Below are 16,105 nucleotides of genomic sequence, written 5' to 3' on the forward strand. Positions count from 1 at the left end.
GTAACATTTTATAAAGTTACTGGGTTTCCTGTCCTGTTAAACAGCATCAGCACACAGAGAATGGAATTGTGGGTGTGACTTACTGTGATGACATCAAGGATGCTTAGCAGACTGTGAACACTGTCTCCAGGGTAAACTTCTTTGACAACTCCATCCTTTCCATCCTTATGGGAGAGAGAGGCGAGTCATAGTTTAATGCTTCAAATAAAATAATTAGAAAAAAGTGGCAGTTGCCAAGGAAGCATTTCTCATTTTCTTTTATCACTAAAACATTACCTAAAATTAAAGGGATAGTTCACCCAAAAATAAAATTCTGTCATCACTCACCCTCATGTTGTTCCAAACCCATAAGACCTTCATTCATCTTCAGAACAAAAATTAAGATATTTTTGATTGCATTTCGAGAGCTCGCTGACCCTCCCATTGACAGCAAGGATATTACCATGATCAAGGCTCAGAAACGTAGCAAGGATCGTTAAAATAATCCATGTGACATCAGGCGTTCAACCATGACTTTACAAAGCTAGGAAGTACTTTTTGTGCAAAAAAAAATTAAATAAATAACAACTTTAGTCAAGAATTTGTCTCTCCCGTGTCAACTTATAACGCAATTTTGGAGTACGTAAACAACGCATGTATGCAGATACGCTGGTTTTTCGTTGTTTATGCTTTGACCTGAATGTAAACAACGTACCAGTGTACTGTGTATACTCTCCTATATGGCGCTATACGGTGAAGCGGAGGAGACAAATTTTTTAATAAAGTCATTATTTTTGTTTTCTTTGCACACAAAAATTATTATCGTAGCTTCGTAAAGTTATGTTTGAATCACTGATGTCACAAGGATGATTTTCACAATCTCCTTGCTACGTTTCTGGACGTTGATCATGTAAGGACCCTTGCTGTCTATGGGAGGGACTGAGAGCTCTCGGAATGCATCAAAAATATCTTAATTTGTGTTAAGAAGATGAACGAAGGTCTTACAGGTTTGAAACGACATGAGGGTGAGTAATTAATGACAGAGTTTTCATTTTTGAGTGAACTAACCCTTTAAAATAAAAACAGAAAATACACAAACTAATTCAAAATATTAATAAAATCTATAATAGTACCTCAATGATACTAAACTAAAATTGGATCAGAGATTCACACACCTGTCCAGTAAGACACAACTCCAGCTTGCCATCCTGTACCACATATATGCTGCTATCAGGCTGACCGGGTCTGAAGACATATTCGCCCTGCTGGAACTGCAGAAACACCATGTGCTTACACAGCTCCAGGAACAATGGCTTCTCGAAGTGCCCCAACACACTGCAGGAGACACGCCACACCAAAAACATACATTATATGTGTATCATACTTTACATTCCATAATGCATGGGAGTGATAAAGTTCACTTTAATTTCACTCTTGATGTGAATCAGTTCAGAAACAATGGGAGCGTACCGCACGTTCTTCAGCATGTAGAGCACCTCAGATGGCAGGTGCGAATTGGCCACGTCGAACTCTGTGAGATCTGCCTCCAGCACTGACGGAGGAGGTTCCTTCATCTGCAGAGTGGGCACTTCCTTCTTAAAACGCAGGATCCTGAGAAACAGACACGAAATTACACCTGATCATCTGAGCCAATGAACATCACCAGATAACTGCATTACAGAAACCTACTTTTTGGCAATGTTCAGCATCTTCTGTTTCTTTTTGAGGCGGGGCCTGGAGGACGAAGCGGAGCCCACTAACGAAGAGGTGGACTGAGACACCTTCCTCATAATCTTCCTCCCATAAAACAAGACTTTGTCTCTTTTACGAAAGCGATACTTCGGGGCTTCCTGAGCCTCCAGTTCTGAGAGAAAGAAATATTTTTTAATATATATAAATTATATAAAAACTTTTAAGACCAATTCAAGAAATTTCAAAGCATAAATTAAAGGGAATATTAACAGCACTTTACTTGACAAAAATAGAAATATACAAAATATTCATTTGACATAAGAGTTTTAGAGAACTAACTGCGGAGCTGAATTCTGCGCATGACAAAAAATATGAGGACAGCGATGAGGACGATGGCGACTCCAGCGCCAATTATTATTCCCACCACCTGTACAGAAACAGGACAGTGAGAAAACAATTAAAATGTGTATCGGTTTGTTTCAGTGTGAGATACATGTGTCATGAAACCAAGGTAGGGCAACATTCAAAACAGATTTAAATTGTAATTAAAGGCAGCAATTATTTCAAATGTTGTAAAATGCTTATTTAATAAGTAAATACTGTTCTTTTGAATTTTTTCAAGGAGTCCTGAAAAAAATATATCACATTTTCCACAAAAATATTAAGCTGTTTCCAACTTTTATCATATAAAAATCTATTGATCAACAAATCAACATATTAGAATGATTTCTGAAGGATCATGTGACACTGAAGACTGGAGTAATCATGCTTTGCCATCGCAGGTATACAATACATTAAAATAGAAAACAGTTATTTAAATTTTAGTAATATTTTCAACATATATTTGTATACAAATGTCAGTATTTATTTGTAATCCATATTTAAAAAATGAGATATCTGCACAATTCTGCCACGGCTATGATTCAGTGTGACAGTGTTAAATGAGTGTTTACTGACCATGCTGGTCTGCAGCTGATCCTCCACTAAACTCTTGATGTTTCCAAATCTGTCCAGCTACAAAACACACACAGGATGTTAATATAGCCAGCTTTTATGTAAGAACACAAGACTCCCATAATTATGTAAACCTTTCCTCTCCATTGTGCCTTCATTCCTTCAACCATTCCCACTCTGTCGCTCTCCTACTCACTCATTCTTCTCTTTCTCAGCTCATTTATTTTCAATAAAGCATTGTTAAGAAGGCCAAGTGTTTCTAAAGAAAAATGACACTGAAATGTTTTTTTTTTTTTCCTGTAAAAATATCTAGGTTTAGAACAACTTGAGGGTGAGTAAAAGATGACAGAATTTAGATTTTTGGGTAACTTATCTCTTTAAACCAATTCATCTTCTCATTTATTTATTTTTTTGTAAAGCATTTTTTTTTACTTTATTCTCTGAAAACCATATCTTAATCCTACTCAGCTGTACTACGCCAGTATTTATTTGAGAAAAAATGACATACGATACAATGTTAATTTTGATATTTATTTAGAAGACTTAATACCTTAAATATTTTTGCTTCTCAGGTACACCTTGATTTGATAATGTTTAGCTATTTGTACTGTAAATAATAAAAAATACTGAACACTAAGGGTTTTTTTTTTTTGAAGTAATGATTATTTTATTTATGTATTTATTTTTGCAGAGAATGATGGAAATTCACTTCAGAATGAGCTTCATTCGCCAAGCATGCATTGCAACATTCTTAAAAATGAAGAAGTATGTGAAAACAGAAGTGGTGGTATATCTGCAGTGTCTCTGGTGGAAACCACACAAGGATGTAGATGTTAACACATCCTCAGACTTTATCACAACATCATTTTTATGAACTCGGAGTGTATTTAGAATCTCTCTTAAATGTCACTTAAATTTGTATCTGCTCATTGTCTTCAATGTGCACTACATATTTGAAGTTAAACTAGTGTGATCTCAACACGGCAGAGACTTTTTCATAAGTCTTCTAGGTCATTATATTAATGCACTTTTCACCTCAAGTGGATATACATTATTTGAATATAAAAAAAAAAAAACTTGTATCCAAATGTTTAATTGCACTTTTATCAAACCTTAATATAAACTGTTTATGGACTAAAAAAATGCATGGACAGTCCAACATTAAGATGTGACATAAGCAAATAGGCCCTTGTGATTTGTAATCTTTGGACCGAGATATGAATTTGTGCAATCCTGCATGATAACTGCAAGGCATCTATCTTCTAACTAAACACTCACTTTGCCTATCATGATAGAGAAAAAAAAACAGTTCTGTTCAGCATTACAGATCACACCAACAAACCTTTCTAAACAAGTCATGTGATCACAACAGCTGCAGACAATCTGCCCAGCTACAAAACACAGCTGGCAATGACTTGCACAAAGAATATTAGAAAGAGAAGGAAAAGAAGGTTGTAAAACAAAAGTGAACAGCTGCTGATATTGACGAATGAACAGATTGGTGGAAGCAGGGGCGGGGTTTCTGAAGGAATGTAAATGAGGTGCAAGGTGCATGATGGGAATCTGTGTGAGTGAATAAAGAGATTCAGCAAGAAGTCCTAATCAAAACGTAAGGGATTTTCCCACAATACTTCACTGTGGGGTTTTAACTGAGGACAGAGAAATATTTTCTAGTTGTAAAAAGTTTACCAAAACGCGCAGCCTTTCATAAATGCCTCAATAAATATTAATGCACTTAGTAAACAAAGGAACGGATTTACAGCAGACTTTTCCACTGTTATCAAAACAGGCAGCTCGCTTGTTACTAACCATGTGAATATGTAAATGAGAACATTTACCAAGGGTTTTCAAATGTAAATTGGTCCGCAGTGTAATTTGGAGTCAGAATTTGGAGAAACATGTGAACGCTCAGATTGAGAGCGTTCAGGTCTGTGTATGTGTGTGTGTGTGTGTGTGTGTGTGTGTGTGTGTGAGGTAAAGCATTAGGGTGGTGCTGCTCACCTGTGGAGGTTCTGTGGACTCTGGGCCTGATGTGCTCTGTCCCATTCTACCTCAACACACAGCCGGGCCATCAACGACAGATGCTGCAACACACGGCAAGACAACCGGCTTCATGCAACATGCACAAACACATTCAGTAAAAATCACTGCAGACAGCCAAGAAAAAAAAATTGCTATGCACATATTCAGTCACATTACAGGAATCAGGTGGATGCATTTTAAATTAAAAATAAAATAGTACTAGATTATCAAACAGATAGTACCCTACGATTTACATTATAAGATAAATACAGAGGGAATCATAAAAACGGAATTTACAGTATAACACGGAATATCACAAGTAGGTCATTACACTTAAATCAAAATGTGATATGGACTAGAATCTGTTAATATTAAACTGCAAAAATACTAGTATTTAGATATGAATTCTGCATGTTCTGTGTGTCTTTGTGTGAATGAATGGCACAGATGCACGGTTTTGTACTGAAGTGTGCGTGACGCCTGCAGTGATTTCAGCCTCTGCCGCCTCAATATATGATCATGATCTGCTCTGAGAGTCACTTCATGAGCATTTGACCATTTATTTGGAGAACAAAAAATTGTTGTATCATATACAAACATAAACTTAAACGTCTTTACAGCAACCAGTCAAAATAAAAGTTTGGCTTAACTTGAAGAAACTGTGACAGACTAAATGTAATGATTGCTAGTACTACTGCTAAATAATTTACTGTTAAAACATTATTAATAAAGGAATATTTACCAGAATTTATTCTGTTACACAACACAGTATTTCTGAAAAGAAAAAAAAGAAAAAAATACATTATTTTGTATACAATCAATTAGAGTTGATCAGAATTAAACAAAACCATTCAAATGAATCTCAGAAAATTTATGGAAAACAGAATGTGGTAAAAATAAAACCACATTCTAATTAATTGCTGTTAAATAAATTTCATGATTTCAATTAATTATATACTTTTGATTAATAAAATTTAATTTAACCATTAAAACAGTTTAGTCTGGAAAAAACTGAATCCAGAAAATAGGGCTCTAAACAGATCATGGATGATGATTGAACAGTATAGCTTTTCAGTCATGTTACAATACACAATATGTAGTAATAACTACAGTATACCACATAATTTTCTTATAAAATATCATTTTTTGACACAAATTTGTCATTAATATTTTAAATTATGTATAAAGCATATTACAGTGCTGTTACAACTGGATCCTAGTCTTTTATTAATTGAAATAAAGATTAAATTAAGATAAATATAAGATGAAACACTTGAACTTACAAATCTTAAATGATATTTAGAAATGTTGCATTGGCAACTTAATTTAAATAAAAGTTTAATTACTAAAATTACTAAAACTAAAGCTGAATGACAAAGGCACATTTATTAAACAGCTGAACACATTTTAGCACAGTTACTAAAATTCAAACAAAAATTAAAATGAAAACTAAAATTATCACATAAAAGCTATAAATGCTAAAAAAAAATAACACTGCCAGAAATGTTGCTTTGGGAACTAAACTGAAATAGAAATAAGTTCAAGTACTAAAATTACTCAAACTAAAACATGAATAAAAAAATTATTAAAGCTATATATATATATATATATATATATATATATATATATATATATATATATATATATATATATATATATATATATATATATATATATATATATATATATATATATATATATATATATATATATATATACTAAAACTAAAAATGACAATTCCTAAAACTCAAACTGAAAATATAAACATGAAAAGCTACACATGGTAAAATAACACTGGCATTTTATAATATCTAAACCTACATAAAAGTATTTTATAAAAAACATTATAACATTTTCAGTAATGTGCACCATACAAGCACACAAACAAGTACAGCCAGTATTTAAGTATGCCAGAAATGATTAACTGCATTTGGCAAATGGAGAAATAAACATTGTTTGCATATTAGTAGTGTTAATGTAAACAGTGTTAAAAAACAGGTCAGTCAAACATCACAATCAGCAGAGAAATCTATCCAATCACAGGCCCTCCCCAAACTGATGTCGTCATCCAGACAACCAGACAGACACTTAATAAAACACACACACATATATATATCACTGTACAGTGTGAGTGTGAATTTAATACTGATAACTTCCCTGTTCCTTTCACATCAAGGGCTGCACGAGCAGACTGCGTATACACTGAACCACACACATGCTGATTTTGCTGACGTCTGCAGCAAACAATACAAGCCCTTCTTGTTCAGCACACACACACACACACACACACACACAGAACCTCCAACAAACACACATGCTGACCTCCCATCTACACCTAAAAAACTGAGCATGAATCTATCTAAAGCCATTCACTGATGACGTCAGAACAACTGAAATCACTGAGGGTGGACAGAGAGGATTAGATTACTGAGATGATCACACGTCTGATTCTGAGTGTGTCTGCACTGCTGATGGCTGGAGACTGAGAGTTTACTGTTTCTACAGATGAAAGAGCTGCAGCGAGTGATTGTATCACATTCAGATTGATTATAGGCATAGATCGCATTGAAAATCTCTGACATTCAATAACCCGCTATAGAATAACAAGAGAGGGAATGAAAACCACAGGGCAATAATGACAGGAGGAAGAGATAGAAAAGCTGAAAGGCCAGTATTCGTTACTCACTAATGGGCACCTTCTAATAGCTATTGTCTTCGGTTAACAATGCTCTTACTATGCACCCTTAAACATGAGAGCAGAAGAAAAGATGGCCACATACACACTTACAGACACAGTTTTGTTTTAAAGCCCCCAACTGACAAATACAACACTCGATGATTCAATAAGAACCATCAAAGCTGCAAAGCGGAGACTGTCACGATATAAGACATGTTCAGTGGTCAAGAAGTGTGAGGTTAAACACAATGTGAACATCCTTGATTCCAAATTCTATGCATACAGATTTTGCGGCGTGACAGAGACGACTCATGTATAAACTCAAGCATGACTTTGATGGGAACAACTGCTACTACTTACAAAATAATGCCTGAAAGAAGAAGGGTGAAAGAAGAGGGGTGAGGAATGTTTTAGTAAGGTGAACTATCCCTTTAACATCGAAAGACGGTGCCATTCAATTTTGGGGACCTAAAATGTTCAGCCAAAACAATGAGAAATAAAATGATTTTTCCAGTTTCAGTCAAGATAGTTTGGAGGGCCAAAACCACTGACCGAAAAATGAATGCCACTCTGATAGTGTGTTCTGACTGTGTCAGTTATAAACTTATCAGAGCAGTGTGTGCACACTTTACCATGACCACAAATAATGCCAGAGTAGAGATATGCAACATTTGTTCAGCTGTACACCCTAAACAGCATATTTTGGCTTTTCAGATTGAAATAAATGTAATTTTTAATTTGAATTTGGTGTTTTTGTTATAAGAAAATTACGTTTTTCTAGCCATAAAAACAAAAATAATAATTTCGAATGATACACTAAATTTCGCAATATACATGATATTTCAAATAAATAAATGATAGAGCAAATATTTAAAAGCGTGAGTCATGCTTTTGTAATTCAGATTAGTTTAGTAATTAATTAACCAGCAATTCAGCCTAGTATGGCAAAATAATGACCATTTTGTATGATTTTAATAAACAGATACAACCAAGAAGGTCAAGCTCTCTCAGGTGGGATGAACACAAACCACCATTTTAAGGTTGGTGTCTTTAAAACTAGCTACTTTTCATGCTACATTAATTGTATAGATAATTTGTCTATCTTTTCTAATAGTAAATGAACAACAGCTAATGGGATTAGTAGTGGGACACGAAACTCTACCCTACTGTACGTGTATTAAGAAATAGAGCTCGCTTTTCCAGATCTTTGTATCTTCTAATGCTCAAAGTCCATCACATGCTGCTATAGCATAATATATATGACAAACAAGGATCCATGAAACATAATTTACGCTCATCACCGTGTGATATGAAACGCAGAACACATCGTCAGATGATGAAATAATGAAACAGAATCACATGGATGTGTCTCATCAGCTGATCATGGGTTCAAACATGTCTCAGCAAACAAGATAATCCAATGAGAGCATTAATAAACTGATCGCAGATATGTGTGTGTTATTGAAAGCGATGACTCAGCCGTGAGGTCTCGATGTTTTCTGTCCGTGTTCGGTGTGATGCTGCGCGGTGACCTCGGCGGAGCAACACTGCGCACCATCTGCGACCTCCACCGGCAAACTAACACTACATATTCACTCTTCTCTCACATAATCCGGGTAAACAGTTGATTGTGCTTGTTTGGTTTATACCATAGACTGTATAAAAACAGGTTTATATCCATACCTGAAAGCGACGGTCCGTCCTGATCTTTCAAAACAACGGTCAAACCGGAAACATCCGCTCAGAGCTCTGTGTAGACTCCGCCCAGTCAGTGCAACAACCAATCAGTGAAGTCAACCCGACCAATCAGAATTGAGGAAAACGACTTTCACTGATTCCCTCCCCCACAGTTATTTATCAAACGTTCTTCTTAGTTTTTAGCTTTCTGACGTATGATTTAGTCCTTACAGAAACACCCTGACAGGAAAATGTAAGAAGTGATGGATGATTTTTATTAGGCAGGTTTTTTTAGACTATACAAACCACACCACATGAGTGACTCACATGGGTAAGTCTTCTATTGAAGAAATGATGATTAACTATTATATATTTATAACACACGGTTGTAATATTTCAACATATGGTGTTAAGTAATGATGTCAAAGTCAACACTATTCAGTAACCATCCTAAATTTAAGCAAGTGAAAGCAAAGCAAAATGTAAATTTAAGGTACATATCTATAACTCTGATCTATGCTTAGATAAGAGCAGTGTGTTTCAAGGAAGATACAATTCTCTGAATAAGTCAGATATTAACTTCAGAGGATATGGGTAAGATGAGCTGGACAGTTAAAGGATCAAATTGAATGTCATTTAACAAAATGATTAAATTCTGATTGTATTGAGAAATTTCCTAATCTCATTCTGAATCGTAATAATAAAGGCTTCTCTCTGGGGTGGATCCTCATGTATTTCTTGAGCTCTATTTTTTACTTTAAAGCTATTCCCACACTGATTACATGTGAATGGTTTCTCCCCAGTGTGGATTTTCATGTGTTTTTTGTTTTGGAGAGTCCATAAAACCATTTTCACATTGATCACTCCTGTATACGGCTTCACTCCTGTATGAACTTTCATGTGATGCTCAAGATTTTGTTTGTTTGAGAATGACTTTTCACTCTGATTATACATGGCTTCCCTCCGTTGTGGATCATAATAATTAATAATAATTAATAATTAATAATTAATAATAATAATTCCTTACATTTATATAGTGCTTTTCTAAGCATCATCATGTGACTTTCAGCGTGTGATGAATTCGTGAAACTCTTCCCACATTTACTGTATGGTTTCTCTCCAGTGTGGATCCTCGCGTGCTGCCTAAGATTTATTTTTTGTGTGAAATTCTTCCTGCACTTTTCACAGGTGAATGGTTTCTCTCAAGTATGAAGTCTCACGTGAAGCTCACGACTCTCTTATCACACTTGATCAAATGTGTGCGGCTTCTCTCCGGCATGGATTCTCATGTGTACCGTAAGATTTGATGATTGTGTGAAGCTCTTCCCACACTGATCACATGTGAATGGCTTCTCCCCAGTGTGAATGTTCATGTGAAGCACAAGGTTGTCTTTCTTTGAGAAACGCTTTAAACATTAAGTGCAGATGAAAGATTTCTTGACTCTTCTTTTCTTTAAAAATGTATTGTTAGTCTGAGTTATTTTTTCCTGCAGGTTTGACATTATTTTTCTCTTCCACTTCACTCAGTTCTTCACTCTCCTCATTCTCTTCCATCAGCTTTGAAATAAAAGAAAAATCACTTTATTTCATTTCCAGTACATCAAAATTATTAAAAGAGAGAAATACAAAGTGAAAGCACATAAACTATTACAGTAATTTTGGTGCAATTTTATAAATGAACTGAAACTAAGAAGGTACACTTATTTTCCTGTTATTTTAAATATTACAGACACCAATCTCTTGTTTCTGAAGTGAAAAAGATTAAATTGATTTGATCAATGACACAATTGTCTAATGTTATGTTAAATTATTTAAAATTATTATTCAGCATTGCCATGATACTGGCACCAACTATTTAGATTGAAATTTAACTTATTTTACTAAAAACTGTAATTATTAGTAAGCAGTGACTTCCATTCAGATGCATACGACTGCGGGAGACTGAAACGTTTAGATGTACGGAAGTTTAGATGACCTAGAGAAGTCACCTCTCATATAGGGGTGTGTAATTCTTATCATACCATAATAATATAATTGTTGTTTTAATGATGTCCAAAATGACATTATCAAGTATGTCACTCACTTTACCAAAAACTTCACGGAGACAGTCAATTGCTCAGTTGCTAAATTAATCATCTGATTTGAATTAATCTATATGAATCAATGTTCCACCCATTTATTCATTTATAAAGAGATCATTCATTTATTAATTCATTTATCAATCACTCAATGAATTGCACATGACGCAAATATTACACATAAGGTTACCCAATTTATCCAAAATCGTTACGGTCATTTTAGCCTTTATAACTCATTTAAAACAAGTTTTCGAGGTAACTCGCCAAAACTGCGTATTTAGACAACTGTGTGTGTGTGTGTGTGTGTGTGTGTGTGTGTGTGTGTGTTTTCCTCCGTTGAAGCTAGTGGTGTGCTCTCTGAAGTGGATCAGTGTCTGTGTATGTTACAGCCGAACGCACAACCTTTTATATCCTACTTCACTGCACCGTTTAATGCCCTGATATACTTAAAACGAAATCGAAGAACGAACTGATATGACGTCATTTCAAACAAAATCAGGCCGTAACGAAGTACTTTTTGAGTTACCATGACATTAATGCTGTAGGTGTAAAAACTAACTAGCCAAACATTTCAGTCACAGGAAAGAGGTAAGTGTGATTTCCTGAGGATAATGTCTCTCTTGTATTGTGTTTGCAGCAAACACTAGCGCTCCCAGATGGTCAAACACTGCCTGCTTGCAAATGATGTTCTCTTCTTTAGGATGAAAAGGAGAAGATCAGCAATCAATGGTAAATGCACTTGCTCTTTCTTTTGGTTGTTTTCATGCCTTATCTCCTCCTTGCCACTGCTGCTGTGGATTTTCTTGGCTCTTGTTGCTGCCCTCTACTGGAACAAAGTGGATATTGAAAGCACAAGTTGTCAAAGCTGCAGTATTTTTCTTAAAAACTTGTATTTTACAACACTCAAAGCTTTTACCCATTACCTCATTATTTCCCACTTGTTATTTCACCGGCTTGTTGATTCCAGAGAGAGTTTACGGAGATCACCAGATCTCAAAACGTGGGTCTGTGCTGAAGAGCTCTGGATTCAATTCTGTTCTCGAAGAGCCTACAGATACAAATACATATTATATATGATATTAGCTACAACCTGCTGCCTGAATTCCTCATCTGTAAATCGCTTTGGATGAAAGCATCTGATAAATGAATACATGTAAAACACACTTCACATCATTAATGATTTTCACTCTGTCGCACATGACAATATAAACTATCCGTTACAATTTGAACACACTTGACTGATTTTTATGTCTACAAGCTTTGATCTAAAGGCTTTGCTTAAATTTAGCTGACAAGTATACATTGTCTCTTTAAATTTATTTCGTAATAAAAAATAGATATTTTGAGATTTTAATAAGTTTAAATAACTTTGGGCTAGATTGTGAGACTCAGACACACACCATACTGTCTGTATGTTACTGCTGTGAGTGACAATCCGGTGGATTTTCCTCGCCCCAGTGTCAGTGATGCTGTTGCTACTGAAACTGAAAGAAAGAAAAAGAAAGAAAAAAAAACTGAATTGAACAACTAACATATTGCTACTTACTAGGCAATCACATAATAATTGCTGCTAATAGTGTTCGTCTGGTTGAGAGCATCTTGTATTCATTTTTCTGAAAATTCCTGTCATATTGACATAAAATGACAGTCACCACTGATAAGATACTACTAAATATTGTAAAAACTGAATTTTCTGTAGAGTTGAATTGAACAACTATTACATTCTACTAGAGAAATGTACACTTTGCATTTCTCCAGTCACTCACTTAATGTTCTGTGCTTTGTGGAGGTTTGGGAGCAGCAGATCCAGACTGTGATCGGTGAGATGGCACAGACTCAGATCCAGTTCTGTCAATCCTTCAGAATATTCCAGAATCCGTTTCAGACCTCTACAGACCTGCAGATCCAGCTGAGTCTGACTGAGATCCAGCTCTTCACCCAGAGATCCAGAGAGAGACTTGGCTTCCTCAGGCCTCACATGAGCCAGAAACTGAAGCAGCAAAGGTTTATCACAACTAAAAGATAGAGCAGAAGAGATGTATTGTATATAATGAATGATTTTATATTGGATCTGTGTGTGAATGTGATCTGATGATGCTTCTCACAACAGCTGAACAGAATGTAACACTGGGAACAGCTGATCCATTCCAGCTGTATGAATCTCACAGTCCTGCAGAGTTAGCTGAGTCTTTGTGTCTGAGTGAGCTTTCTGAATGACTCTAGAAATCACACGGCAGTCGTCAGCCGTCAGATGTAGTGGCTCTGAGTCTATGTTTGTTGTCAGATCTAGAGCAGAACGGCAGGATAAGTCTAGCGTGTGTTGCAGGATCGAGAGCAAAGCAGTTGCTACCTCCTGCTGGACATCAGAGACACTGCAGCAGTGAAGCATCTTCAGTATCAGCATCCTGTCAACACTGAACACAGACAGACACTAGATCAGGACAGATTCTGGAGCATCAGTAACAGCAGCACTGAACACAGACAATGTAATCGGATCTTCTTGTACCAGTTCACCAAATCGAACTGAATTGTTTGAAACGGTTCGCATCTCCAATACGCATTAATCCACAAATGACTTTAGCTGTTAACTTTTTGAATGTGGCTGACACTTCCTCTGAGTTCAAACAAACCAATATCCCGGAGTAATTCATGCACTCAAACAGTACACTGACTGAACTGCTGTGAAGAGAGAACTGAAGATGAACACCGAGCCGAGCCAGATAATAACTCGTTCTCGAGTCAAGAACCATTTCTGTCAGACGTGTCTGATTCAAGAACCGAGGATACTGCGCATGTGTGATTCAGTGTGAAGCAGACCGACACACAGCGCATCTGAACTGAACTGGTTCTTTTGGTGATTGATTCTGAACTGATTCTGTGCTAGTGTTATGAGCGCGGGTAAACCGAAGGCTTGAATCAAGGGCAATCATCGCCAATAATGTCATTACGTAGAGCGCAAAAGAACCAGTGAACCGTTTTCTTCAACTGGTTTATTGAATCAAACTGTCTGAAAGAACTGGTTTGCGGAAAAGAACCGAACTTCCCATCACTACTGGTTTGAAAACCGATGCAACCGGATCTTGACTCGAGAACGAGTCAATCTTTCATTCATTTCATTTCAATTCAAGTCATTTGTGGATTAATGCTTATTGGAGAATCTAACCATTTCAAACGATTCAGTTCAAATTGGTAAACTAGATCCGGTTACATCGAGTGATTCGTTCATGAACCGGATATCACTACACTGCAGTGCACGCTCACAACAGAACCGGAAGAGAAGACAATGCTGAATAAAGTTATAGTTTTTGCTATTTTTGGACCAAAATTTATTTTCGATGCTTCAAAAAATTCTAACGGAGCCTCTGATGTCACATGGACTACTTTGATGATGTTTTTCTTACCTTTCTGGACATGGACAGTATACCGTACACACAGCTTCTATGGAGGGACAGAAAGCTCTCAGACCAAATCTAAAATATCTTAAACTGTGTTCCAAAGATAAACTGAGGTCTTACGGGTTTGGAACGACATGAGGGTGAGTTATTAATCACATAATTTTGATTATAGGGTGAATTAACCCTTTAAGGATTCTAGATGTGATGATGGTTCCTTTCATATACTACATATTTCATATAATACATTTTTTAGTACTTTTGAGATAGAAATGTTTGAATACATTTCTATTGTCTTTATTATTTATTTGCCTGTGATTATGATCATTTAAATTAACTGAAGAGCTGTTTTTTTTAAATGACAGTTTTTTTTTATCACAGTGATCCCATGAATGCAAACCAATAACTGACCTTGAATACATGTTTAAAAAATATATATATTTTTTTTTAATAATTATTAAAATACTACTAAAGAAACAATATGCATTTAACTTAATACATAATTCAATGCTACATCAAGGCTTGTAGTAGACATCTACCAGAAAGCTACTGAATGAAAAACACAGGCAGAGCTTAGTCAAAGAAGCAAAATAATAGAGATAGAGAAAGAAAGTAGTGAGACCTGAGGTGGGAGAGATGTGTGAAGAGAGGCAGAATGCTCTGTATGGAGGTCCAGAGCAGGTTGAGTGAAGCTGCAGTGCAGTGCTGCAGTGTGAAGCGCAGGGCAGTGAGTCCAGATCTCTGCACTGCAGGTTAATGTAGTTCTTCACTGAACTCAACAGACTGGACACAAAACCAACACTGCCAGACTCATAGATCCCTCTGATCACACACAGCATGAAGGTAGGGTTCATCCTGTACAGAAATATTTTTCATTATTAAAATCACTGTACATTTTTATCATACTATTCAGAGAGTTTTTATGCACAAAAAATTTTAAGCAATACATTTTACATGCAGATTTTGTTAAAAAAATAACTGCTTACCATTTAAACTTAATCCGGTTCAGGAATGGCAGTATTCCTCTAATGTTGACCTGAATGTGGCCGTATCTTAGGTTCACAGTCATTTTTTTTAATTCCGTGCTGCAGGAAATAATGAAACTCTTCCCAGCTCAAGGAACAGAAAGTCAGATCATTGCCCACTTTCTGCAGGAAGCTTTGAGTCAGATCTTCTTCCTGAGCTTCATAGACACATTCAACCAGCTTCTGAAGAGTCACTTTCGGCAGGCTACACACACACACACACACACACAAAGAGTTCATTTTATTTGTATATTGCTATTGCAGATATAAAATCAAACATTTGAAATGTGTCCTCAAATCAGACCTAAGAGTCACTGGTCCCTGGTGACCAGGGCCGTGCACAGACCTTTTGAGGGGCATGTGCTGAAACTGAAAAAGGGCACCCCCTCCATTTTTTATATCAATTATATATATTCTCTTTTTTAGCTATTCTGTTTGGTTTTATTAGCTAATTTGTATTATTTGATTAACATTATTATGAATGACATTGAAAACAGGGGAAGGTGAGCAATGAGTCAAGTATTTTTGACAAACTTTTTTGAAATATAATTTAAGTAATTATGTCCAACTTAATTCCAGATTATAAGAAACTATAGCCATACCGTTACT

The 16,105-nt window shown here is 35.8% G+C and overlaps 1 protein-coding gene across 5 annotated transcripts in view; it reads right to left on the reverse strand.

Annotated features, from left to right (window-relative positions):
* The window catches only part of pnpla6 (patatin-like phospholipase domain containing 6), a 29,751-nt gene extending 20,667 nt beyond the window's left edge, over positions 1 to 9,084 (reverse strand). For 4 of the 5 annotated variants that reach the window (XM_052547232.1, XM_052547229.1, XM_052547231.1 and 1 more), the window contains exons 1-9: positions 9,008 to 9,078; positions 5,390 to 5,421; positions 4,627 to 4,709; positions 2,629 to 2,685; positions 2,011 to 2,098; positions 1,669 to 1,843; positions 1,450 to 1,590; positions 1,155 to 1,314; positions 84 to 164 (exon numbers count right to left, since the gene is read on the reverse strand). In XM_052547232.1, coding sequence (XP_052403192.1) covers positions 84 to 164; positions 1,155 to 1,314; positions 1,450 to 1,590; positions 1,669 to 1,843; positions 2,011 to 2,098; positions 2,629 to 2,685; positions 4,627 to 4,671 — 747 coding nt within the window. In that variant the 5' untranslated portion in view covers positions 4,672 to 4,709; positions 5,390 to 5,421; positions 9,008 to 9,078. Of the gene's footprint in view, positions 1 to 83; positions 165 to 1,154; positions 1,315 to 1,449; positions 1,591 to 1,668; positions 1,844 to 2,010; positions 2,099 to 2,628; positions 2,686 to 4,626; positions 4,710 to 5,389; positions 5,422 to 9,007 lie in introns of all 5 variants that reach the window. The other variant, XM_052547230.1, reaches the window with a different exon arrangement.
* Positions 9,085 to 16,105: the final 7,021 nt, after the last annotated feature.

The sequence above is a fragment of the Carassius gibelio genome, chromosome B1 (assembly GCF_023724105.1).
Source record: "Carassius gibelio isolate Cgi1373 ecotype wild population from Czech Republic chromosome B1, carGib1.2-hapl.c, whole genome shotgun sequence".
Taxonomy (NCBI): Eukaryota; Metazoa; Chordata; class Actinopteri; order Cypriniformes; family Cyprinidae; genus Carassius; species Carassius gibelio.